At 42.8% G+C, this 27,566-nt stretch overlaps 1 protein-coding gene across 8 annotated transcripts in view; it reads left to right on the top strand.

The window, feature by feature from the left end:
- HELZ (helicase with zinc finger) overlaps nt 1-17,036 on the top strand; it is a 186,075-nt gene extending 169,039 nt beyond the window's left edge. For 7 of the 8 annotated variants that reach the window (XM_059149522.1, XM_059149520.1, XM_059149523.1 and 4 more), the window contains 2 exons: nt 5,915-6,167; nt 12,013-17,036. In XM_059149522.1, the coding sequence (XP_059005505.1) occupies nt 5,915-6,167; nt 12,013-12,347 (588 nt within the window). In that variant the 3' untranslated portion in view covers nt 12,348-17,036. The remainder of the gene's footprint in view (nt 1-5,914; nt 6,168-12,012) is intronic. The other variant, XM_059149527.1, reaches the window with a different exon arrangement.
- Nucleotides 17,037-27,566: the final 10,530 nt, after the last annotated feature.

Below are 27,566 nucleotides of genomic sequence, written 5' to 3'. Positions count from 1 at the left end.
TGACACAGGGCTGGATCCCATGACCCTGAGATCATGACCTGTGCTGAAATCCAGAGTTGGATGCTTAACTGACTGAGCCACCGAGGTGCCCTCATTTCTCAGTGTTCTTTAAATATAAAACAAAAATTCTCTGGCATTACCTTGTTTTTTAAAGCTAGGAAATTTGCTTAATTATGATAATTACGGTTCTTCAGAGAAAATACAAATAGTTATGAGTTAAAGGTAAACTTCTGTGGATATTTATTTCCTACCTAAGCTGACACTTCTCACTGTGGGAGGCGTTGCAGTCTGTAATGGATAACTTGACTGTTTCATATTCAAGAAGAGTAAACAAGAGCCAGATAGATTCAAGGTAGCTCAAAATGTCACAGCAGCAAATCTGACATTTCTCTCTTAGATGTAATATTGCATTCATTCTAGTACCTCTTCTATTACCTTGTGTTTGGATGTAGGAAAATAATACTGCTTGGTGGGAAGATACTATTTGCAAATTTTAAGTACCTTCGCCTGTGAGCTGCTTCTGACGGTATTTTTTCTTTATTTAGAACTAAATTGATGTTAATGCACTTTGCTACAAAGTCACATTCATTTCAGTATACCTTTCTTTTAAGAAAAACAGTAACAAAACCCAGAGAGAAATGTACCACGGTTTGAAAAATTAAGATAAATTTTGCTTCTATTGTTATGATTGAATCTTATAAACCTAATGTTGACATTAAAGTTGTTTTTAAAGTTATGCTTAGATAATGCATTTTATTTTAAAAATAATTCCTTTAAAATGACATAAAAGGTATAATGTAGAGTGTCATTTGTCTGGACAAGGGAATGATGGCTTGGATTATGATGTAGCCGCAGAATGTGAGATGTAAATTAAGTCAAGATCTATTTGTAGTTAAAATCTACAGGAATGGGGCACCTGGGTGTCTCAGTCGTTAAGCATCTGCCTTTGGCTCAGGTCATGATCTCAGGGTCCTGGGTTTGAGCCCTGTATCGGGCTCCCTGCTCAGTGGGGAGCCTGCTTCCTCCTCTCTCTCCGCCTGCCTCTCTGCCTACTTGTGATCTCTCATTCTCTGTCAAATAAATAAATAAAATCTTAAAAAAAAAAAAAAAACCTACAGGAATTCCAGATGGGTTAGATATTATTAAGATGAAATGAAATAAAATAATCTGTTTCTTATTTCTACTAGCCACATTTCAATTGCTCAGTAGCCACATGTGGCTAGAGGTCACCTTATTGAACGGTGAGGGTACAGAACATCTCCATCATCACAGAAAGGTCTTACAGACAGCAGTGCTCTAGAGAAAGACTCATATCCTTCAGCTCTTTGAAATTGTCTTACATTATATTTTTGATAATGTTCTATCATCTCTTTTCTCTGTGTCTCTTTCTAAAGCATTTGTTAGACCTCCTGGACTCTCCATATCTTTTTTGGTCCTGTCATATTTTGGTATCTTTGTATTTTTTCTTACTTTCTGAAAGATTTTTTAAAATTTAATTTTATCTACAAACCCTCCTATTGCATTTCATATTTGAGCCCACAAATGTTTTAATTTCCAGGAGTTCTTTATTCTCAAGCTTTTCCTTTTTCATAATGTCTCACTTTTGTTTTTATAAACGTAATGCCTTTTTCGAGGAAACCAGTTGAGGGTTTGTTGTTATTGTCTTATTTTAGAATTTTAGTAAGAACTAAAATAATATTCCAAAAATATTTTTAAAACATTGTTGTTACTTTTTTCCTCTGGGCCTCCCTTTTCTTCTGTTTGCTTACCTATGACCATCTTTTGTGCTGAAAACTCTCCTTAAATGTCTAGTAACCTTCAATTGTCTATGTCACTAACGAGCGACTTGGGAGTTTTATTCGCGTCTCAGGACTTACTGCCTGGCAGGCTTTTCCCTGGGGATCTTTTAATGCTTGAATTCCTCTGGTGGTTGGGGGAATGCAGAGTGAGACCAGCTGTTCAGCTGCACCGACTTTCATTTAACACCCCCCCCCCATTTTATCCCTTCATTTTTCATGGTAGCTGGTGTTTCTGAGGCTTGAGCCTCTGTGGAATTCTGCAGGGTGAATTGGTTCTCATCTTAGTTTGTGGCTCTAACTCCATCTTCTTTCACAGATACTCTTCCTCCTTTGAGTCTCCATATAGCCCAGAAATTGTGTCCTTTATTAATGCTGGTCATTTGGTCCTGATTGTTGTGGGTCTTTTATATTAATTTATTATTATTTTAGTGGAGTCTTGGGCCAGTCTCCCTCACTAACTGGGAATCATGCCTTTAAAAAAAAAAATACTGTTTTATAATTTATCAAGTCCTTTTTTTAAAAAAAAAAGATTTTAAGATACTACCCCCCAAAAAAACCCACAAAGCCACATACATTTAATATTATATAATATCTGTGATGTATAAAATCTCTTAGCAAACTAGAAATAGAAATTCCTCAACCTGTTAAAGAGCACCTGTAAAAATCCTACAGCTACCATCATATTTAATGGCAGAGATTGAATACTTTCTCTCTAAGACTAGGAGCAAGATAAAATGTCCACTCTCAACACTCCTATTCAACATTGTACTGGAAATCTTAGCCAAAGCAATATGGCAAGAAAAAGAAATTGAAGGCATAGGGATTGGAAAGGAAGACATAAAACTCTCCCTATTCAAGGATGACAGGATTATCAATGTGGGAAAGCCCAAGGAATCTATCCAGAAAACAAACCAACAAGAATCCTCTACTAATATGAATATAACAAGGTTTCAGGATATAAGATCAACACACACAAATCAATCTCATTTCTATATACTAGCAATGTATAATTGGAAACCAAAATGTACAAGTCAATATCCTTTACAATAGCTTAAAGAAAAATGAAATACTTAGATATAAATCTAACAAAAACTGTACAAATCTGACGCTGAAAACTACAGAACTGCTAAAATGTAGTTTATTTGGTATATGAACCAATTTTCACTTGTCATCAAGATTTCTATCTCTTTACTCAGATTCCTTTGAGGATAGATTCGAAAGTAGCAAATCATATTTTCATGCATTACCTTCATCTGTGTATACCAGCAGACTTTTTAAAAACAATTTCAAGTTTTGGTTCCTTTTCTGACAGAAAGGATCAATTATATTTATGATGTGATTTGAAATTGAATTTCATATTTCATCTGCACATTCATCTTTGTCAATAGCTGCTTAGGAGCTCTTATAATAAGTATGTTACACAGTACTTCCACAGTTCCTGCTGTGCATGTCAATTGTGATTTTTTTTTGGATTTCAGTTGAATGATACAAATGATACACATTTTCTGAAAAGCTTAATTGAGTATTGTCTCCTTTCATTTCAGCTTTCCCTCGCTTTCTGATTTTTAGTTTTCCTCATTTAAGTTTTGAGGTTTATGTGTATCTGTTCATCGTAAAAAGATGTTTTGTTTCTACTACCAGCATACATATGCTTAGTATTTAATGCAAAAGGGCTTGTAAAGCAAATGCCTGAAATTTATATAAGTTTATTTAGTGTTCAGTATCACCAGGGTATATTTGATTATCATAACCTCTTCTTTCTGAGGCCTTAACAGATGTTAGTTTTGTATTTACATATTCACATGTAAAGACTTTAGAATGTGATTCCCGGCAGATTGTGACTGGGCTTATTACTAAATACTCTGGGCATGGTGATACAAAGAAACACTTCATTTTGATTCTAGGAGCTGATGATCTTGGTGACAACCCTTGATAAAGAAGACACATTGCACAGGCTATTGTAATCAGTCATTCAGGGATTACCTAGCCCTAGGGAAAGTGAAGCAGTTTAGGAGGGTTGGTTATTCTACCGAACATCATAATTTAATCATCAAATATGCTGATTAAATTCACAGGTGGCAGTTATATTCTAGAAAACTGGAATCACATTCAGAATGATCTTGATCACTGAAAACATTCTCTTAAAACAGAGCAAAATTAAAGGTGAATTTCGATATTATACTTAAGGACAGAAGAGCAATAAAGATATACGAAAAAAAGAACTAGCCAGATGGAAGGATAACTCTTGCCTTTGCCATCCAGTAACTAAAGTTTAGAAATGAAGAAACAATCTGGAAACTCATCATTTAATAGTGAGAAAATTGCTCTCCTCCTGTCCTTTCCTGCCTTCTGAACAAGGGCAGACAGTCCAAGCCCATTCCCTCTCCTGCCTTATATCCTAGTGATTCATCTGGGATGACTTGACCCTCACAGTGCTTATATCCAGTGTCTTTTGTTTAGTTGGCTTGAGAATATCAGTTTGCTGCTGTTTTATATTCCCAGCAAACATCCTGTGATTACTGTGCTAATTCATCTCTCGCTCTCTCCTTTGTAATCTAATCTCCTGTTCCTGATTTCCAATTACTGCTAACGACAGTGGCAAAAGACAGATTCCTCAGAACCATAGTGATCACAAGCTAAATAATAAATGTTACAGTTGGGGAGGCGGGAGAGGAGTGCAATAGTCCGTCAGTCTCATTCCATCATTTAAGATCTACGTGGGGTCTTATCTTTATATGTTTATTAAAACACTTGTATGACAACAAACCCTTCCTATGTGCCGGAACAGTGCTTAATGCTGTGCGTGCTGAACTCATTTAGTTCTTACAACAGTCCTAAGAGGTAGGTCCGGTGGGTAACGAAGCTCCGTTTACAGATGAAGTTCCCAAGAGGTCGGGCCACTTGCCCAGGTGACAGTGCTGGCTGGTAAATCGCATCCTGAAGTCTAACAGTCTGGCTCCAGGCTGAGGCTGCAGACCTCACCGCCCCTCATGCGGCCTTGCCACCAAGACAGAGGCGGAGTGTTGGTCACAGCAGTGAGGCAGGAGGGAATCGGAGAGTCCGTGGGCAACGGTAAAAAATCTTGAAATGGCTGGCTGGTGGCTCTTGTTGAGAGCATTAAAGGGATCTGGGCTGTGCAGTTTAGCGAGGAGAAAATACAAGGAGTAAGTTAGTTGGGTTTCAGATGTATAAAGGATGTTTTATTTGAGAGAGAAAGAGGCCAAGAGCACAAGTGGGGGAAAAGGGAAAGAGATTGTCTCCTCCAATGTGGGGCTTGGTCTCATGACCCCAAGATCATGACCTGAGCTGAAACCAAGAGTCAGATGCTTAACTGACTGAGCTACCCAGGTGCCCTAAAGGAATTTTGAAAGAAAGATTATATTTATTTACTGGAGAGAGAGAGAGAGAGATCGCGCATGCGCACACACATGAGCAGAAGGGAGGGGCAGAGGGAGAGGGAGAAGTGTGGCCCAAGACGGGGCTGGATCCCAGGACCCTGGGATCATGACCTGAGCTGAAGGTAGACGCTTAACCGACTGAGCCACCTAGGTGTGCCCCTTAAGGAATTTTTTGAGGAAAATAATGTTCTGTGTCAGTTGAAGACTGTATGTGAAAGGATGCGCAGAGAGTGAGCCCAATCAGGAGCGCTTCACGTGCGGTTGGGGGAGTCATGTCTTGCCATCAAGTCTATGGAATAATAAATCGGAAGAAGTCGAGAATGGGATACTGTTCAGGGCGGCTATGGTTCAGTTGACTGTGATGTAGCAGATACCTTTCTTCGTTCTTAATCTTATGTTACCCAAGATGGCAATAGAGTTTTAGAACCAAAGACAGGTAGTTGAGCTCTGTATCTTACAGATAAGAAAACAGAAAGTAGACGTGTGTTGTCCTAGGACTGCCTGCTAAGGGCCAGAACTGAGTTTTGAACCCAGGTTTCCTGAACACTGTGTCCAGAGCTCAGGCTGCTTTTCCGGGCAGGGTGGTAGGGAGGGGGTCATCGTCACAGAGGATAGTATTTTGAGCATTGCTGTTTAATACAGTGCGTTGCTGTGTACCGAAGAGGGGCGGGGGTGTAGGTTTCACTGATTTATGAAATGCCCTTTTTCTTTGTGTAGTATGAACCCAGAGGACCTGGTCGGCCCTTGTACCAAAGAAGAATCTCATCTAGCTCAGTCCAGCCTTGTTCTGAAGAAGTAAGCACTCCTCAAGACAGTCTTGCTCAGTGTAAAGAGCTTCAGGACCATAATAACCAATCTTCTTTCAACTTTTCATCCCCGGAGTCCTGGGTAAACACCACCTCATCTGCCCCCTATCAGAACATTCCGTGTAATGGATCCAGCAGGACAGCTCAGCCCAGAGAGTTGATCGGTAAGATGGAGTTGGTGGGTTCTTCAAACCGCAGTCGTAACTGTCCGCTCCCGGATGCTGGAGTCCTTCTTCCGCTCCTCCAGCCCCTGTTGACACTATTGTCTTGGGATATGATCGAATGCTCATAGCTCATGGGTGTGTCTCAGGCGTACGGTGTTAATTTAATTCAGCACTACGTTGAGTCCATGTTTATGCTCTGGAAGGGGAGTAGATCTGTCTCTGGGAGCTCATCACTTTGATCATTTTGACCTGTGGATGAATGAAAGAAGTCGTGGAATTTAAACTGCATTTCTAAATAGAGTCACCTTTGCTTGGGAGAAGTTTGTTTTCTGGCTTTTGATCAACCCCCCTCCACCCCCACCCCCACCGCCACCCCCGCCCCAGCCTCTCCCCAGGATTAGGGGCAGGAGGAGTTTTTTGGGTCAGCATCAGTTTTCAAGGATTTATTGTCAATAAAGTCGTTGACAGTTTGCTACACAGTAGAGTTTGGCCAGGAGAGAAACTAATAAAGTCCAACATTTTGAGATCTAGAAATCTTGTGTTTGTTCCTTGTATTCTAATGGACTGAGAAATCTGAGGCTAAAGAGGTGGGGAAACAGGCATAGAAAGGCATGGGAATGGCCCTCTACTGGATAGTTCAGTGAAGTCTGAAGTCTTTAGCCTTGAATGCAAGTAAATGCACTTTCATCTTCCCTCTTTTTTTTTTTAAATATTAAATGTGAGGAAACAAATGGTATTATTTGAGTTCTCCAACCTGTAGCCTTCTCTTTATAGGCTGTAGACATTGATTTTTGTGAATAAGTCTGCGATCTCTTTTGGATGATTTTCTGCCCTGGTGGCATCAACCTTTGTATTTGAATTTAATTTTGTTCATCTTTAGAATGTGAATCTGTTGTTTCTGTAACTGGCCCATTTTTGAGTATGTGCCATGTAAGCATATTTTTAGAACAATAGACATAGTAGGACAAAAGCATTAGAAAGATTTTGGTTTTGTTTCCTGGCAAGAGACATTGTTGTCATTTTAATTTGTAAACGTTCATGAATATCTACAATGTATAAGCAGCTGTATTTTTGCTGAGGTTCCTTTGTCATTTTAAAGGTGTGACATACATACACTCATATTATCATACCTGAATTTCTTGAGAAACATCTCAATTACAAATCAGTGATAAGGACTTGTTCATTTTTAGTTGTTTTGTTTATTATCATTTATATTTTAATTATAATTTAGTTTTTATTTTTAAATTTATTTTTATTTTTTTAAATTTTAAATTTAAATTCAATTTATTCAGCATATACTGTATTCTTAGTTTCAGGGGTAGAGTTCAATGATTCAACACTTGCACAGAACACCCACTGTTCATTACATGTCGTGCCCTCTTTAACCCTCATCACCCAGTTACCCCATCCCCCACCCCTCTAGCAACCCTCAGTTTATTTCCTAGAGCTAAGAGCCTCTTGTGGTGTGCTGCCCTCTCTGTTCTTCTCTTATTTTATTTCTCCTTCCCTTCCCCTGTGTTCATCTGTTTTGTTTCTTAAATCCCACGTATGAGTGAAATCATATGGTATGTTTCTTCCTCTGACTGACTTATTTCAGTTAGGATAATACATTCTAGTTCTGTCCGTGTCATTGCAAACAGCAAGATCTCATTCTTTTTGATGGGTGAGTAATTATTATAATTTATTTTAAAGACAACATCCTTTCTCTCTCTCTTTTTTTTTCCACCTTAAATTATAGGGTAAGTTTTAACCAGTAAAAACCTGACTTGAACTGATAAGGTAGAAAGTTTCTAAATAACTGTCCAAAGCATATGTCATTTTATGGGGTCCTTTCCACAAGTACACAGTTACTATTTTGTCATAACTAGCAGACAAATTGTAGTATTCTTTAGCAGAAAGTAACAGTTAAGTTAATAAAATGAACTCAAGACCACGAGTTTCCTGAAGCACAACTTCCTGTCCATTAGTATTTATTTATTTATTCCTTTTTAGAAGAATGCAGCCTTAGCCACAGGGGAATCAGAGGGAAAATAGTCCCCGCGCGGGCAACTTCTTTCTGAAGTTTGAGACTTCTTCAGTTAAAGAAAACTGTTTATATGGAATTGGTTTGGTATTTAAAAGTGGTCATTGTGTCTGATGTGGTCATATTTTCTCCACACTTGAAAGTCTGAGAGCAGAGAATTGTGTCTTTGACTTTTCTGAACTTTGGATTTCCTGTTTTGTCACTGATCACACGTCCTGCTCTTGGAGAATGTCTGCCGAGGAAGAAGATAACAGGTTTTGTGTGCTTGAGGACCTGGGGTCGTGGGCAGGCTGGTCACACAGGCTCAGCCTTTACACCTAGTGGTGTCCCCCCCACCCCCGCCCCAGGGACGCTCTAGTGATGTGTGACATTCTCTAGTGATGTTTGGGTGAAAATGTAAGATTAGCTAGAGATACGCACTTTGAAAAAGATCATTGGGTGTCAGATTAGTGATTCTGTTAAAGCATAGTTTCTCTTCTTTGGAGAATATGTGATAAGTCACATAAATAGAGATCTCAGATTTGTGGTTCATTAAGTGTGTAGGCATTAGGTGCAACTGCCTCTGGGCTTATTTTATAAGTATTGGTTATTTAGTTGAAAATATTTTATACTCTAATTATATTGTCACAAAAATGAGAGCATGGTTAAATAAATCTTAGTGAATAAGAACAGTAAGTTTTTGAACAACCAATAAAATATGTTATAGTAGCTAGTATAGGCCACTGTTATAGTGAAACGTTTGGCTTTTTTTTTTTTAAATGTTTCAGGGTTTTATTTAAATTTTAGTTAGTTAACATACAGTGTAATACTTGGTTTAGGAGTAGAATTTAGTGATTCATCATGAAATGTTTGTTAAACTAATGCTCTTAAAAGTAATTGTTTTACAAAATCAGTGACATCATCAATGGACAAGTGAGAAATGTTCTAAAAATATGTTAGGTGGCTTAAGCTAATTTTTTAAAAAGATTTTATTTATTTATTTGACAGAGACACAGTGAGAGAGGGAACACAAGAGAGGGAGAAGCAGGCTTCCCGCTGATTGGGGAGCCCAATGAGGGGCTCACTCCCAGGACCCTGCGGTCATGACCTGAGCTGAAGGCAGAGGCTTAACCCACTGAGCCACGCAGGCACCCCTTAAACTAATTTTTAAAAAAAGATTTTATCAATTTATTTGACAAAGAGAACACAAGTAGGCAGAAAGGCAGGAAGAGGGAGAGGGGGAAGCAGACTCCCTGCAGAACAGAGAACCTGATGCGGGGCTTGATTCCAGGACCCCGAGACCATGACCTGAGCCAAAGGCAGAGGTTCAACCCAGTGAGCCACCCAGGCACCCCTTAAACTAATTTTTAAAAAGATGTTATTTATTGGGGTGGGGGTAGGTGAGAGAGCATGAGCGGTGGGGGGAGAGAGTGAAGCCGACTTCCTTACTGAACAGGGAGCCTGATGTGGGGCTTGATCCTAGAACCCCGAGAGCGTGACCTGGGCCAAAGGCAGACTCAACCAACCGACTGAGCCACCCAGGTGTCCCTAAACTAATTTTGGACAATGTTATGAATTTTTTAAAAACATTGAATTTATTTATTTGTTTTTAAAGAGAGAGAACACAACCTTGCGAGCAAGAGGAGGGTAGAGGGAAAGGGAGAGAATCTCAAACCCGAGCTGAGCACGGAGCCCAATGTGGGGCTCTCTCCCGTGACTCTGAAATCATGACTTGAGCCAAAATCAAGAATCAGATGCTTAATGAATTGAGCCACATAGGTGCCCCTGAACAAATTCATTAATTTCTTAAGTTTTAAGGTAATACTATGAAATTAGCATGTTGATTCAATGAAATGCTAAGACTAAAAAATGAAGTATTTTCACTTACCATCTCAGTGCACAAATAGATAGATAATAAACATAGATAATAAAAAGAATCCATAAATATCTGTAATCAAAGACATGCAAATTAGAGCTACAGCAAGATATTTATTTATAAAATAGGCTAAGACTGAAAACAAAAAACAAAAACCACACAGTGTTGTGACGGGGTAGGGAAATGGGCAAGCATTGCTGGCAGAGTGTAGGTAGGCAGTATCTGTCTGGGGGGACGTTTGGCTGTAGTTATCGAAAGCTGTAATTATATATATATACCTTAGGACTCAGGCATTATACTTCTAGGGGTTTATCGTAAGGAAATAGTCATGAATATTTAGAAATATTTGTCTGTAATATCACAGTATTATCACAGTATTTAAAGGTGTGAAAAGTTGAATATAATCCAAATTTCTAAAAGCCAGAGGTTACCCAAATAACTTATGAAATATCTGTGTTACATGATGTCTTTAGGAAGAAGCACACCAGGTTAAGGCTTATCTCTGGTATAGGAGGTGAATGACTTATTTTCCTCTTTGACTTTTTCTGTAGTTTCCAAATTATCCTCCGTGAATATGTATAATCCAATAAGCCAAGGGTTTTTTAGCATACCAATTATCTTGGGCTGATTATTTTTAAGAAACTATAGACACAGAAGCTCTGAAAACTGGGTGAAAGTTACCATTTTGTAAGAGAGACGTACATTTACAAGGGAAATCTCTATTTGTAAGAATATCTCCCTTTCTGTACCAGGAAGAGGAGGAGGAGTCTAACTTTCTGGAAAGTATACCTGGAGAAAACAACAGCTGACCCTTTAACTTAACCCTGCATAACAACTTTTCCCCTTGTTCAGTGGGCTTTTCCTGGCAACCTTGCATAACTGCCCTCTACCCCCAACATCTTTTGCCTTTAGCTGGAGATGTTATTTTAGTTGCTGGCTTGGGCCATTTCAGGGAGTTATTCAAGTTTCCTGGATCTCCCTCACCATATAGAAGGTGTACATGTTTATTAAACTTTGATTGTTTTTCTCCTGTTAGTCTGTCTTAATATAGGGGGTGTCTCAGCTAAGAACCTACAAGAGTAGAGGGAAAATTATTTTTCCTCCCCCCACTTTAGTTAAACATTTAAAATATTGAAAAAAGCAGTGTTTAAAAACAGGTCTTGGTTTAGTGGACAATAAAATTAGGGAAGAGTGGAGTCAAATCTTAAAGGATGTTAAGAATCAGGCAAATTACATATAGGAAATGTGAAGAAAAATTTATAGCCATTTTTCCTCCACCATATTCTGTGTTTACTTATATATTAGAAGAAAAGAGGGCATTCTTAAGAAATGGAATCCAGGGATGCCTGGTGGCTTAGTTGGTTAAGCCTCTGCCTTCAGCTCAGCTCATGATCTCAGAGTCCTGGGATGGAGTCCCGAATTGGCGGGGAGCCTGCTTCTCTCTCCACCTCTGCCTGCCACTCTGCCTGCTTGTGTGCTTTCTCTCTCTCTCTCTCTGACAAACAAACAAACAAACACACAAATAAAATCTTTACAAAATGGAATCCAGTAGTACTGTTCCTTAAGTTAATCATAAGAGCTGTTTGATCAGAAGTCCATGTATATAGATCCTTTCTATTTAAAAAAGAACATGTATATTCTCGTTTTCAAAGTTGAGCAGTTACTATAATAAATACCACAGTGTACACATGTAAAACAGATTTTTGAAGCAAACCTTCGGCTTTGACCTCTAGTTTTTATATGTTAGCTCTTCTCATTTACGTAGTTAATTCTTTTGCAAGTGTTATTAATGATTTGATTAGATGTGTTGTGATTTCAACATTCTGTGGCAGAAGTGGTCCGTCCTCGTGGCTATACTGTCCCTGAGTTCCTGGAGATGAGAACCAGTTGTGACACCGTGAGCCGACGAGATGCACGGATGTTGCGGGGCGTGCCCTCAAATCCTCATTACTGTTCTCTGCTTTTAGTTCCACCCAAGACCGTCAAACCCCCTGAGGATCAGCTGAAGTCTGAGAACCTCGAGGTGTCCAGTTCCTTCAACTATAATGTGCTGCAGCATCTCGGCCAGTTCCCCCCTCTCATGCCCAACAAGCAGATCGTGGAGTCGGCCAACAGCAGTAGCCAGCAGAGCTCTGGGGGCAGCAAGCCCGCCATGTCTTATGCCAGTGCTTTGCGGGCCCCTCCCAAGCCCAGGCCCCAGCCCGAGCAGGCCAAGAAGAGTAGCGACCCTCTGTCTCTGTTCCAGGAACTTAGCCTGGGGAGCTCATCAGGCAGCAATGGCTTTTACTCCTATTTTAAATAATCACTTTTTTTCCCCCTCAAGGGAGAATGTTTTAATTTCTGTTTGTATCAGTAGAATTAAGATAGTTGGACTTCATCTATAGATGCACAGTTCCCTTTGTTTTAATATTAAATATGTTCTCACTTACTTGCTTTGCTGCTAGACTTGCGACTAATTTTTTAAAAGTATATTCCATTATTTTGCATTTTTGACGTGAGTCTTTTGACAGCTTTTATGTAGAATAAAAAATATTTTTAAATTTGTGTATTGTTACATATGTTTGCATCAAGCTAGCAGCTAAGAGGTTAATTGTGCAACTATAAAAAAAAAAGAAAAAAAAACTTTGTCTAAAATGTATTTAAAAAGAAAAAAAATTGTAAGTAGCATTTACATTTATTCAATAATATTACCATATGCTGGGTTTCTGTACCAGAAATGGCCAGTTGATGTACAAATGTATGTTATTTTTGCTTAAATTCATTTAAAATTTTTTAAAATAAAGGGGCAGCATCTTCTAAATACTTTAAGTTTTATCAGCTTTTTTTTTTTTTTTTTTTTGGTGACAAGATGCTGCATTCTAAAACTTTTATAGTTTTAGACTATGTATGATGTGCTGTTGTAATCTCCATCCACTGTAGGATAGAGTTAAAGGCATTCTTTGCAGGTATATTTTGTATGCCACTGTTTTTTGTAACATGAAAAAACATTGGCATATTTAGTTATTTTTTGGACAAGCTATACTTCAAGCTTGTTTTTAACGTTAATTTGATAGTGTGTGTGTGTGTGGTTTTTTTTTAAACAAATCATGAAGCTGAAAAATTTTTAGGATTGTTGGTGCTTAGTAGACTTGATAACTATTTTAAAAATGCGTGAATTTAGTAAAATCCTTTTTTTCTCACTATGCATGTGTAAATGTTTGTAATCTGGCTTCCCTCCCTCTCCAGTGGTATAAAGAATTGTGCCGCTTTAAGGTTTGTTTTTTTTTTTTTCCCTCCAGTAAAAATTTTGGTACCTTATTTGATGTTTACATTAAAATGTGACATTATATATGGCAATTCCAATATTTTGCTAACTGTTTTGTTTTAGGACATCATTAAAAAGAAATATAATGTTTGTCCAAAATGTATCAAAATTCATCAAAATCTGGGGCAAAAAACTACCCTTGTTTTTCATGTCTTTTGATTCTTATAAAATAACCCCACTGAACTTGTATAAAAATATAAAATTTAAATAGCTATCTTAATTATCCTACAGTCTTAAAATTGTTTTGAATGAACTTTGGTAAAATCCAAAGCAAAACATTTACCCTCTTGAAACTTGTGGTCTTGTAACACATTTGAAACAATGCATGTCCTTATTGATTTCCTGATTTGGTAGTACTACTTTTCTACTTCAGAGATATCTTGAAACTACAATATAACTTTTTTTTAAAAAAAATAAGATAAGGTTGGAAAACATTGCAATGAACCAATGGATCCTGATGATCCTTTCCAAAATAGTTTTTTGGAGGACTACTTTGAATAGGCCATCCTGTATTCACAGTACATTTTTAAAAATGGGGTTGAAAAGGACCAGGAGTACAGAAAACTCCTTCCATCTCTGCTGGGTCTGGAGTTTAGTTGCTGGCGGCCAGCTACAATGCCCCCCCACCCCATCATCCTCATACAGTTTAGGAGAAGATAATGCCTTTCGTTCAAGGTTAGCGAGCCTGCAGGACAAACAAAGAGCACCTCCGTTCTTCCGATCTGTCCTTCTGCTCAGAGTGGGTGCCCGTCATTTGCCTGTGGCTTTCCGTCAGGGGCCACGAGTCTCCGTGTGAGGCAGCAGATGGAGACGTGTCGACTGCAGACGTGTTAATGGTTAGTATAAATCACAGTTGGAAAACAGAGTCGGCAAGTTCCAGCACCACGTTTTCTCTGGCTGATGTCAGACCGCCGCATTGAATTAGGTCAGATATTGCTCGAGATAACTTTAGTCACAAGAAAAGAAGAAAATGGTTCGCCACATAGCTATGTATTTCCGATTCTCTGACGAAACTCAAGACATAGCCCAAACGAAGATTACATCTCCCTGATGTGAGGATGTCTGGGAGAAATCGTTTTTTTCAGTTGTGATGATTTTCTCTACACACACCAGCCCCCCTCCCCACCCCCGGCAGAAATGTTCGGGAGCGTTTGCGAATAGGAAGACAGAACTAGCACGTCAGGGCTTTCAGATAATCCTTTGCTGTGGAGTGATTGCCTAATTTTCGGTTTTCCGTTCTTAAACCTTTAAAAAGCATTGGTTTAAAATTACTTGTATTTATAGTTAACGAGGTCAAGGGCATACCCCACCGCTTGACATAAATACACCGACACTGGAAGCTTTGGATAAGGAAGCTGCTAAGTCGTTGTGACAGCCTTGTTTCAGCAGTTATTTCCCAAAACCCTAGAAATAATAGCTGCTTCTCCGTCCCGTCTGCTGTGTCCAGGTGTCCCTCATTTCCTTACTGTTCCCGCAGCCAGTCAAGGATTCGGGTATCGCTTCCATCTACTGCCTTTTTAGATTGTGCCTCGAGTGCATGTTCTAGCACACCTGCCCTTCCTCGGCATCACTTAATGCCATCTTCCCAACCATAAATAATGGTTCTGAGCAAGTCTTACTGCAGGAATCACTAAATTTCTCTTGAAATGAGGCGTGACTTTTGAGGGCCGTTTCTGCTGTCTGGGTAGTACTTAGGTAGTAGTAGCAAGTACCCAGAAAGCAGACTTAGAAACAACGTATGTGCTGGGTTCAACCCTAGAGTTGAGATGGAACTCTTTTTTTTTTTTTTTTTTTTAAAGAAACTCAAGTTTCTTTTTTTTTTTTTTTTAAGAAACTTGATGTTAACTCTTGGATGATACTACCTATTACCAGCTTCCTTTTCTTCCAGAACAGATTTCTTTTCAGTGAAGTTAATTGTTCACACAATGTCTTTCTACTTCTTTGTTCTTCGTATCACTCTGAAGTTTTCCTTTTTTCTTGCCAGAATCTTTTTTTTTTCATCTCCCTTTTTCATTTCAGTGCTACTTGAGATTTTCTTTTTGTTTCCTTTTTTTTTTTTTTTTTTTTTTTACGTTAAAGAAATTCTTTTGGGTGGTAGCACTTGTAGAGTATCTATGTTCAAGGTTTTTCTCCTGATCTAAAAATGAATTTTTGTTAAGGTTCGAAGAAGGAAACTCATTCAGTGTAACTTGGGTATTTTCTGGTGTGTTTTTAAAAGGGGTTTTGGCTGCCAATTTGGCACACACTTTGCCAAATTGTTTTAGCAGAGCTTTGTTTTTGATTAATCAGTAGTTAATTATTGACCATTTAAACTAACATGACCTTAATTCTCCTTTCCTCAGACAGATAGGCTTTCTATGCAGGTCATTTTGCGTATATGAAATGAAATAACAAACTGCTTTGTGTGATTTTTTTTTTCGTGAGAGATTCTAGAATAAGTTCAGGTTCAGTGTAAACATCAGTTGGTCTTTTCAGTAAAAAGAATTGCAGAATAAGTAAAATAAGCAGAATTCCCACTGAATAAGCATTACCTAATTAAACATAGCAATCTCTAAGACCTATTTGCGAAAATAGTTTCCTTGTTTATGGAGGCATTGAAATTGCTGAGAAAGCTAACTGAATTTCCTCACTTTGAGATAATTAATATATGTTATTATCTTGCTCTAGTGTAGCTACCTGACATGTTTAATATTTTTCATGTATATACATCTTACGAGCAAAACTGTAAACATAGAAGAATGTATCTCTAGCCACCTTGGCTAGAGAGAGCCACCCTTGCCTAAGAGCCAGGGGTGTGAAAAAACAATTTCAAGTTAAAGTTTAGATATCAGCTATTGTTCTTAAAAAAATTAGATTTACTGAAATAGTCATTTAAAAAGAGACACCAGTTAGATAGCATTGTTTTATATCATAGTTGTCTCTGAAAAGGGAGTCCCAGAAAAAGTATAAAAATACAAGATTAAAACTTTAAATATATTGAGACATACAGATTGCTGCCTTAAAATGTAATTTAGGCTACCATCCATTGTTTTTTTTTTTTTTTTTCTTCCTTCTAGCTCCACAAAGGTAGTAATTTGTCCTTTATGATTAACCAGACACCATTTCTTAGGAGCCATCCCCCCCCCCGCCCCCAACAATACAAAAACCCTTAATTTCTACCACCACCCTCCGTGTCTTCCTAAATCTCGGAATTAAATGTGTTAACCTGATTTTGCTTTCCCCTTTTTGCCGTCTGATCCACAAACTACCCAGCAATTAGGAATAATGGATAATGTTCTATGATTTCTTGTTCAAAATATCACGTAGTGATGTCCATCATATTATAAAGATACGGTCATGAAAGAGTACGTGGCATGCTCGTCTTCAGAGTTCTCATATATTAGGCGTCTTGCCTTTCCCTTCTACTTGAAGTTGGATATTTATTTGCTGAGATTTTACTGTAAAGCTGCTAAATTCACACTTAACTACTTTCATACATCTGTTCAATTAGCAATCGCAAGACCATTGTTAAAAGGAGTGAATCTTACTAACGTTTAACATTCTTATAAGACACATTCAGAAAATGTATTGTTACTACTTTAAACTAGAATATCAAACATTAAAAATAAGACATTTTTAATGTAACATTTGAAATTTTTGAAATGATGGAAAATATCTACTTTGGAATAAACTTCAAGGAAACAGTCACAGGAGTTTCTAAATTTTTTTGAAGGGAGAGATCTGATAGAAGAATCTAGACTTAGTAATGTGAGCTGCGGTTAAACCCCAAACCCAGTTATACAGTTGTCTGAAGCTTCTAAAACTAGAGCGTGAAGGAAACCCAGAGACATTCATACACGTATAGTTTCAGCAATCAGTATTAGACCAGACTTTATTTGCAATTTGTTCAACAGAGAGATTTTATTTTGATACAAATATTAAGCATAAAGCATAGTAAGTTTTATATAATTCTATGAGTTCATTAAATGATATTATGGAACTTTCATTATGTTCTTGGGGTATCTTTTTAGCTATTTCTGCCCCTCATAGAGGAGGCCTCTTCTGTATTTCATTTTGCATACTAGCATGTGACTGCCTGCCTTAGAACTGTGTCTAGGAGGGGAAATCTATTACTTTAAAAAATACTTGGTTTGTGCAAATAAATTTTTTCATTAATACCTTTTTTTGATATTTGAGAAGTGTAGGGGATGGAAGGGGTAGCCAATGACATAGCTTCAACACAGAAGTCCACCAGTAGTATCTGTTTAAAGATCTGTCTTCTTTTAAGATTTTAGAAGCTCGAGCAGGGAGGAACGGTGGTTCTCAAACTTCAGCTAGCATCGGAGTTACCTGGGATCTTCTTGAGACACAGATAGATGGCTGGGCCCTGCCCTGGGGTTTCTGATCCCAGGCTGAAGCCTGATCATTTGCACTTGCAACAAGTTCTCAGGTGACGCTGATGCTGCTGGTCCAGGACCCACACTTTGAGAACTGCTGGTCTGGAGAAAATCCGGTGGTCTTTCCAACCGTGCATGTCTTTGCTCAGTGTAAACAACTTACCATGTGAGAAGTTTTTAGCAGTTAACGATGCCATGAGTGGAACATTCATGGAGAAAGATCTCTGTGGAGTGATGAGAGCCTCTGGGCTGGCCACCGCCATCGCTCCCCCGCATTGCCCACCCCCAATACAGTCTGTGCTACTCTCCCGCGTCAGGGTGCAGGAGCTCATTCGTTTCTAGGCCGAGATTGGTTTTGTGTACCCTGCAGCCTGGGCTTTGTTCTGGAAGCTGTGCATCTGTTTGGTGGGCTTAGCGTTGGTCTTGGTCCCTACACATGGAGACAAGGATTGTGAAAGGGAGCCATCAGAGTGTCACGGTACAGGAGGCCCAGTCCTACGATGGATGGCAGTGATGTGGAGCATTAAAAACAACAAGTAATCCCCAAATAATGTGTTTGTGGTTTTTACAGCTTTTTTGGGGGGGGGGTAGTGGGCTGTGGGGCTTCAAAGGCAAAGGATTTGCTTTTCAAATGATGCATTTCTCAGGTTAACAAAGTTATGCTGGATTCTCTGCCAGCAAGCATTAGGGGAGCCTCAAGTGTTGTAGATGGCAGAAAATTGGTAATTGTCTCTGATTCCTTTCCTACTTAAAACAAATCTACATATGTTTGCAACAACAGTCTGGGGGGATCCACACCGACGAAGCATGAGTTATTCATAAACCATAGGTGCGCATGTATGAGCAAGGTATTTTTGAGAAAGAAACTGAGAAAGTCTTTGGATATTTAAAATAATTACATATTATTGTCGTTGTTGGTAATGTTCCCCCCAGACTGCAGCTTGAGGGGTATCGGGCTCTGACTCTGGCTTTTAGTTTGGCTTTGAATTTACTGAGATACTAGGAGGAGAAAAAAAAATACTTTGAAAGCAATAGAGTTCTAGAATGACTTAGGTGTAGAAGTACCCATGATAAGCATCAGAGAACGCACAGCTTTGGAATTCTTCAACCACAGCACTTCCTCCTTGAAAGGCTTGATTACCCTTCTGCGGAGATGGTGTCCACGTTCAGCACAGTTTCCTTTGTCCGTGTCCAGCCCACAGGGAGCTCTGGTTGATTCACATTTGGCTTTGCATGATGCCGTGTATGCAAAGACCTCTCTCTTCCTAGGTTGAAGTCCCAACCTGTGGGTTCCGCCTGAGAACGTTTCTCAGTCCTCCCCTCCCATCCAGAGGAAGGGTCTTGGATTTCCATAGATCCAGACCATGCCTGCTTCCTGTCAGTTCCTGTATAGGACACTGTACTGTAGCCGCTTTTTCTGTGCCCGTCATCTGACCTGATTCTTTGGAACCCATGAAGGTACTGGTTACATATAGTAGTTGTATCCTAGGTAAATATGGTGATGAAAATACCTCTCCTCTAAATTATAAAGGTAATGGGTTTTGCATTTTGGAATGGGTCCTGTTATTAGTGACAGGTGTGTGTGTGTGTTTAATGCTTCAAAAAATACAGTTCTTATCTGAACTTTGTTTAGCTAATGTCATGCAATCAGTTACTTAGCAAATCCATACGGGGTCTTATTTTGGCAAGTCTTCCAGAGGGAGGCTTTATAAAACTGAGGTGGTCTGTCTAAGGCTCTCCCCAGGCCTGTTTGTGCAGCCATCTAATAATCTTAATTTCTGGCAAAATTATAATGATTATTTTTTTTCTTCACAGTGAATGATACCTCATCTGAGAGGTTCTAATACTTAAAGAGTTTATCCTTTAAAGTGAAAATGACTTTGTACCATAAAATAGCCCCAAAGGCACTCTCCAGGGTCTTTATTTTCTTCCTTTTTTGGGGGGAGGGTCATTTTCTTTTTTTTTTTAACCTGGTTTCGGAATTACTTTATCCACTTTGGTTACTTCGAACAACTTTTCCATTTTGGGGTGGGGGGGTGCGGGGTCTACACTTCTTACATTGTGATCATTGTCTCAGTGAAGTTCTTTTGTCTTAAAAGATTCATGGTAACACAAAATGTATTTTACTGCTACAACTAAAATGTATTTATAATAAAATGCCTTTTTAATAATTTGGAGATTGGTTTATTGCGTGCGAACCACAATTCCCTGCTTTCTTTTACTTTTAGGATCCAAGATCTGCCAGAAGTTAGGCACGGCACCTTGACCTCGTTCATGATACTAGCCATGAAACTAGCCGCAGTAACAGCTCAGTGTTCATTTGTAAAATTCGAACCAGTTTCTGGAAATCTGTGACTTGACTTAAATCTCTTAAACCTCAGCGGTAGCAAAGGCCTGTCATATTTATGAGGGCCTAAGGTGTGACAAAATGTACCGGTCTCAGAGAAGTTGCCATTCAACGCAGATCTGAGGAACTGGGAAGAGTCACCAAGGTCGCTTGTTAATGCTGGGCTTGTGCAGCCCAGAGTTAACTACAAAACTTATAAACCTAGTTTGCGTCAATATATGATATGGGTGTAATACTAATACATGACAGAGTGGTGTGACAAGCATTAATCCAACTATCCCCCGAACCCCCAAATGCTGGCTGTGCAGAAAATCACCCTGAGTCAGGGTCTTCTTTTTCGCTGGGGGAATAACTCTTTGCATCAGCCATGATGCGATGTTGAGAAGCATTAGCAGGTCGCAGAATGTTGTGGGCCCTGGCTGTTTTATTTTTAACATCCTATTAGTGTGGCACCATAAATCTCACATGACTACACTGTGCTTGAAGTTTGTAAATGTTTAAGTGGATAGGACCCTCAGCCTCTCCAAAGGACAATTTATAATCCTTACTCATTGCAGCAAATCAGTTTTTAAGCTGGGTATCTTGCTTTCTTTGAGTTGCACTGATACCACATGACATAAATCGTCTCTGGATTTTGGAAAGAGAAACACCTCTTTACGTATAAATCAAATGGATTTGGAGGACTCCCCGAGCGGCTGTCTGCTCTCGTTGAGGTAAGCCGGGCCCCGTCTTCAGTGGGAAAATGCAAATAAGACCCCCAGATGTTAATCCCTGTGTCGCTTCGGTGCTCTAAGGATATTGTCCCGAGAATGAGATTAGTGTGAAAGTTCGCGGGAAAATACAGTTTCATCACCACTGCAAGGTGGGAACATGGCATAGGGAGAGCAGGTCAAGCACGGAGACAGGAAGGAAGTTGGCTTAGCGGTCCGTGCTGGGCGCAGGGTTGTCTGTCTGCCCTTAGCTTGGTTGAACTGGCAGCATCCAAACACCCATGTGGGTGGTTCCAAGTGGCTCTAGGTCCCTTGGTCTGAAATGGACTTTGCTGCTTGGCCCACAGAGCATCCTCCAAATGAAACAACCCCCTGGTGGACCGAAGTCCTTTTCTTCTGGTTTGAAGAACCCTGTCCTGCCCCAGTGCGTCCTGCCCACCACAGCCAGGCTCACTTTTCTGAAGCAGACCCATTCGTGGTGCTCTTTTTCTGACAAGCCCTCAGTGGTCTGCTGTGACATCCTGAATTTCTTAATTGGACTTTGGAGGCACCTCCCCATCCCGACCCCGTCCTCCAGGCACCGCATAGGGCAGACCAAATCAGACCACTTGCCATTCCCCCCCACACCCCACCCCCCCAGGAGGAGCCCCTGGCATCCTTGCTTCTGTACTTTGGAGCATGCCTTTGGCACTCCTGCCTCCAAACCCAGGTCCCCTTTGCGGCGCTCCGCTTGCTCGAGACTCTGCAAACCCCAGCAGTTGGAATCCGCCCCCTTTTCTCACTGCATGCGATCGAGCCTTCCCCTTCTGCTATCCCAGTGTGTGCTTCACAGGCAGGGGGTTGTGAGTTTGTGGGTGACAGAGACAGTGTCCTGTGACCTCTCCACCTTCAGGCCCTATGCCTTTTACATAACAGGCCCTCGAGCACTCGCAGAACTGGCCGGCTCCCGGGCTTCGATCCGAGCGGCACTTCGAGACACTCCCCTCTGCACTGATGTCCTCTGCCAATGCAGCGCAGCCAGGTGACAGCTGGGCCGGAGTGATGGCCTGGGGAGCTGGAGGAATGAGCTGTCCTGCGTGGTGACGTCCCCACCCGCCCCACACATCTCCCAGAGCAGGGACAAAGCAGCAGCATTCACCAGTATTTGGTGTCTTAGCAGGTAGGACTGTCGGAACCTTTCCTTTGACAACTTCACCACGGTCGTGTCAATTATTTATTTATTTAAAAGATTTTGTTTATTTATTTGACAGACAGAGATCACAAGCAGGCAGAGAGGCAGGCAGAGAGAGTGAGAGGGAAGCACGTCCCTGCTGAGCAGAGAGCCCGATGTGGGACTCGATCCCAGGACCCTGGGATCATGACCTGAGCCGAAGGCAGAGGCCCCAACCCACTGAGCCACCCAGGTGCCCTGGTCATGTCAGTTTTGATGGATGCTGCCTGCTTTAGCTTGTCCCAGTCCGCCAGCGCACAACGGCCCTGCAGAGCTGGGGGAAGTGATGAAATGCCCTGTCGTCCAAAGCCAGCTCTGGTTGGTCATAAATCCACAGAGGGCGGTAATTAGATTGAACAGAAGCTACAGCTTGCAAAATCCATGGCATTATCCCACTCTTAGCTCATTAAAACTGCTGCCCTACAAATTGATTTGAGCCACTGTTTCGGGAAACTGTGATGCCAATCCCCGGGAAGAACGTGGCTCTGGCGAGGTGCTCGGAGGAGCCAACAAAGGACTCTGGAAGGTGGGCGTGGCTGGCGGGCTTTGGGCTCCCCGGCCAAGCAAAGGGGAGGAGAAAATGGGTGTCTGCCTTTTGGTCGCAGTCTCGAGGCATCTGGCTATGAGCGGAGCACCTGGCAATTTGGAGACCTCGCAAGGGGAACTTGGAAATGTTCTAATTAGTCTTTAGGGTCTTGTTCCCTTTGTGTGCGAAAGACTTGAGAGGGAGCCAGGAGGGGAGGGGCCGAAGTCAGGGAGTGGGTGGCTCTGTGCCGCTCCCCCAAACCCACCTGCCGCTCAGGCTTTCATCCGTCTGGAAGCCAGACGTGTCCGTGTTTTTACAAAGCTGAACGGGAGTGGGTGCTCTGGGCGGAGGCGCTTCTAAGGGAAGGTTTTGAGGGTTCAAATCCTTTTAGCTTCCTGACCGGGCTGAAAGCCGGTTACATAACCCGAGACAAAAGTAACGGGGAATGGCTGGAAGGTGGGTAAGCCGGGCTTTCTCTGATGACTCAGACCTCCTCCTCCTCGGGGTGACCCTGGAGGCCTGTGAGGGCTCACATCATCCCCCTGGGCCGCTGCTGCTAACAGGGCAGAAGAGAAAACTATTCTGGGAGGGTGGTGGGGAGCGGGGATGTGCGTGATCCAGCGTAATTACAAGTAGTTTTGAGCCTTTCAGTCAAGCGCTTCTGGAAACCTGTCTGTTCCCCGGGGCTGCCGGCTGCAGGGCTCTGGCCCCGACGTCCCCCTCCACCCGGAGCCCCGCAGCCTGGGCCGAGCGCGGGGACCGACCACTCCGGCTGCGGACACCCGAGGCCCGGGGACCAGAGCTCTGCCAAGCTCTCTCTCACCTCGAGCGGCTCCCTGAGGCCTCCCTGTCCGTCTTCCTCCGTGGCCTCCCCACTCTTGTCTCCCTCACCAGCGCGGCCCGGGGGTCACCAGCGCAGCCCAGGGGAGTGGGCACCGAGCATGGTCTATGGGGCACTACGCGGAGGAGGGTTTGGAGGAACGGCTGTGGGGAAGGTTCTAGCTGCTGGGAAGGTTCTAGCTGCTGGGATCATTCCGAAGAAAGTAGAGCCCCGCCCTTTAAAGAGTTTCTAACCCGCCAAGGCACACAGACACGGCAAATTGCTCGGAATGGGGTAAGTCATGGGACCGTGAGTGAGCACAGGGTCAAGGGCACAAGAAGGAGGGAAGCATGAATTTTGCACGAGGGAGAACATGCCACCTGTGATGTCTGAGCGGGCCCTGTGGAATAGTAGGTTCAGGAAAGGGGCAGGCCCTGCGCCTTCTGTGCTGCCGAGACCGGCCCCAAACCCCTGGCTCTTCAGTTTTAAATCCTCCACCATGAACTGTCAACTCCTGAAGGACAGGACCGGACGCGATCCCGCCTTCCCGCTGGCACGCAACGGCGATGACCGAATTGTGGTCCCCCAAAGATGTCTGCATCCGAATCCTCACGCCCGGAGACCCTCGGCCCTCCTCCTAACCCCAGGGACCTGGGACTTTTTGTGAAAGAAAGGGACTTGGCCAATGTGATTTAAGTTAAGGATCTTGAGATGGGGAGATTATCTTGGATTATCTGGACGGGCCCAGGACAAGCGCAAAGGTCCTAATTAGAGGCAAGCAGCGGGAGCCAAAGTCAGAGAAGCAGACGTGATGGCAGAAGCAGGGGTCGGAATGACGCACACACCAGGGAAGGGAGGCGGCCTCTAGGAGCTGGACGTCCCCACCCGGACTGCCCGAAGGAGCCAGCCCTGCCAGCACCTTGGTTTGGGCCGTGTAAGAGTCATTTCTGACTTCTGCCCCCAGATCTGTAACAGAATAAATGTGTTATTTTTAGCCATTGAGTTTGTGTGGTTTGTTACAGCATCAGAAGGAAAAGGAGACGGTCTGGAAGCGCATACTCGGTTAAGCAAAGGACATCGCGTATGTGAGAGATGGGGACGGCCGGGTGTGTCTGGAAAAGTCTCCCTTGGTGGCCACTGCTGAGCACCCAGGGTGGCGGAGCCTGGCCTCAGGCGGCCCCGGGCGGCCACCAGGGACCAAGACGAGGGCTTGGGCTTGGGAGTCGCTTCAGGAGGAGGGTCTGTGAAGCGGGCTTGGTGAGCAAGCCGGGGGGCTGTCCGGTGAGCAAGCCGGGAGTCTGTCCGAGGATCGACAGCAGTTCGTGGCTTGGGCGGACGGGTAGGCAAGACGCCATCCAACGGAAGCAACAAAAAATGGAGGGGAGGTTTGGCTAAGAAGCGAGCGGTTAGGTCTGGACATCTGTGTCTGGGGTGCTCTGGAGGGTCTGGGGTAGAGAAGGAGGCACAGGGCCGGGGAAAGGGTGAGGAGGCTGAAGATGGGAGACTTGGAAACCCGCCAGCGTAAGGGGTGGGTGGGAAGAGCAGGAACCCTGTAAAGAAAAAGAGGGCAAAGAGAGAAATACGGGGAATTCTAGAAGGAGCAGAGGCTCAAAGTACAAAATGCTGCTGCAGGAGCCATGCCTTGTGTGGGGATGGATTTATGGCCTCAGAGGCTGCAAACAGGGGTCACCATGAAATGTGGGCAAGAGGGGGCTGTAGGCAGCTGCATCCCTACCTGAACAGCAGCCATCAGTGTAATGGATACGTTCCCCGTCGTGGGTTTCTTAGTCCCTGCCTCTGCTTCAGATCTTTTCTGAAGGTGGGCAGGGTATAAATTAGAAATGAATTTGTAAATAAAATATTTGATCCAAATGGGACAGGCCACGCTGGCAGGGGAAATATTGCTGCAGGATGATGGGGTTAAAATCCAACTTTATTGTGGCAGTCAGGAAAAATAGAGGTAGACCCGGGTCCTTGAAAGTTTTAGTCTCAAGGAGGGATTAGTAAGCGCCAAACCGCTTGGCCAGGACCTTCTATGAGTTAGCCAAAGAGAGGGTGAGATGTCTCCCCTCCCCTGCCCCGGTTACTGGACAGAGGTCAGGTGAGGACTGACTGGTAAAGGGTCCTGGTTAGACATTGGCAAAGCAGCAGCCTCGCTTCAGTTTTCTCCTGTGTACATGGGGACTGTTGTGGCTACTTTCCCCGTGATGCCACGCCTCACGAGCATGACAGTAGGACAAAGCAATAATTTGGATCCCGTCTTCACGTAAAGCCTCAATATAATATTCATCATGGATATTTTCCAATAGTTTTTTTTATTCCTTTCCTTTTTTAAAAAAAATTAACATAATGTGTTATTTGCTTCAGGGGTACAGGTCTGTGAATCATCAGTCTTACACAATTCACAGCACTGCAATGGTTTTGACTTAAGAAATGTCACACTTGGTAGATATCCAGAAGAATTGCAAACAGAGTCATGAAGACACACTTGAACACCCATGTTCACAGCAGCATTATTCACAAGAGCCAGAAGGTGGCAGCCCCCAAGTGTCCATTAGTGGATGAATGGATCAGCGAAACGTGGTAGAATCAGCCATACAATGGAATACTACTCAGCCTTGAAAAGGAAAGAGATTCTGATACAGGCTCCCACGTGGATGAACCTGGAGAATGCTAAGTGAGATTAACCAGACAGAAAAGGACAAAAACTGTATGATTCCACTGGAGTAGCCAACTTCATAGAGACAGAAAGGAGAATGGTAGTTACCCCGGGCTTAAGAGGGGGGAGCAGGGAGTTGGTTAGTAGAGGCAGAGTTTCAGTTCAGGACAATGGAGAGTTCTGGAGATGGGTCACATGACAATGTAAATGTGCTTAACGTTACTGACCTGCACACTTAGAGGTGGCTAAGATGGTGGGGGGAGTGCCTGTCGGTTGAGCGTCCGACTCCTGGTTTTAGCTCAGGTCGTGATCTCAGGGTTGTGAGATGGAGCCCCGTGTCAGGCTCCCCGCCCAGTGCAGACTCTCCCTTTACCCCTCCCCACCACTCTTTCTCTCTCAAGCAAATGAGTCTTTAAAAAAAAAAAATGGTTAAGATGGTACATGTTATGCTTTGTGTATTTTACCACAGTTAAAAAAAAGAAATCTCACACGCAAATATTTCTCCATAACCGAATGGCTAGTCCTGGGTCCTCAGGGAATCCAGTGAATTCTAAAGAGCCGAGAGAGTGAAGGTGTGTGAGACCTTGATCCGGTGGCGGTGACATGCACACAACCCAAGGGAGGGGGTGGAAGCCCTGTGTGATAGCTTAGCTTGGGGGTCCTCAGAGCGTGGTCTGACTGCACCCCAGGGGATACCCTGCAGGGTCCCCAGCCGGACCCAAGCGGAGGAAGATGGACCGACTACCCCTTGTGGACCGACCACCTTCCTGGCAAGTGTAGGTCAGTGGGCCGGGGAGAGAAGCCCGTTTTCCTTCCTTGGTTTGGTGGCTCTGCTTCTCTTTTGGCATAGGGCTCTGTTTTGCCTTATTGTGACATACTTCTCCCCACGGCAGAAGCTGGAGCAAATGCGATCATGCGTGGGTCTCTGCCAGCTTCCCTCGGATGCTTTTGTGTGCAAAGCAGTTTCGGGCGCATCTAGGAAACTCTCGAAAGAGTTCAAGTCCTGGGAAACCAAACGTGATCTGTTCGGCTGGTATTCCACTCAGAGGGGGTCTGTGGTGCGGAAAACACGGGCGCCCACATAAGGGTGTAAAATGCACACCGATGATAACACTGACTTCCAAAATGGAGTTTGTGGGATGAGGTCATCTGTCTTCTTTCCTACTCCTAAACTGCGGCCCGAACTCCCTGGCTGACCCAGACTTGCGTTTTCCCGTTCTCTTACCTGCAGCATGTTTGCTCTCGGGTTCTGTCTCTGCCTCTTTGGGACAGTGACCCACGGGGGGCTGTAGGGCCACGTGGGGCCATGCATTGTCCTCCAGGACTCACCTGCCCCCACCCCCCTTCTCTGCAGGTCCCCGCTTTGGCTTCCTGACATTTTGTCACCCTGCTCTCTTTGATCCTTTTGCTTTCACAATCATGTGCCAGCCATTTGCACCGCCCAGGGCTGCAGAGAAGGCTGGGCTGTGCTCTCTGTCCCCCAGGCTCCCGGGCCAGCCCCTCAAGCCCAGCCCAAACCCCCGAGACAACAGGAAGGCATCTGGACAAGCCCTACCACGAGACCCGCCA

Source organism: Mustela lutreola, chromosome 15, assembly GCF_030435805.1.
Source record: "Mustela lutreola isolate mMusLut2 chromosome 15, mMusLut2.pri, whole genome shotgun sequence".
Taxonomy (NCBI): Eukaryota; Metazoa; Chordata; class Mammalia; order Carnivora; family Mustelidae; genus Mustela; species Mustela lutreola.
The sequence above is the reverse complement of the archived record's forward strand: the minus strand, read 5'-3'. Positions and strand labels throughout refer to the sequence as shown.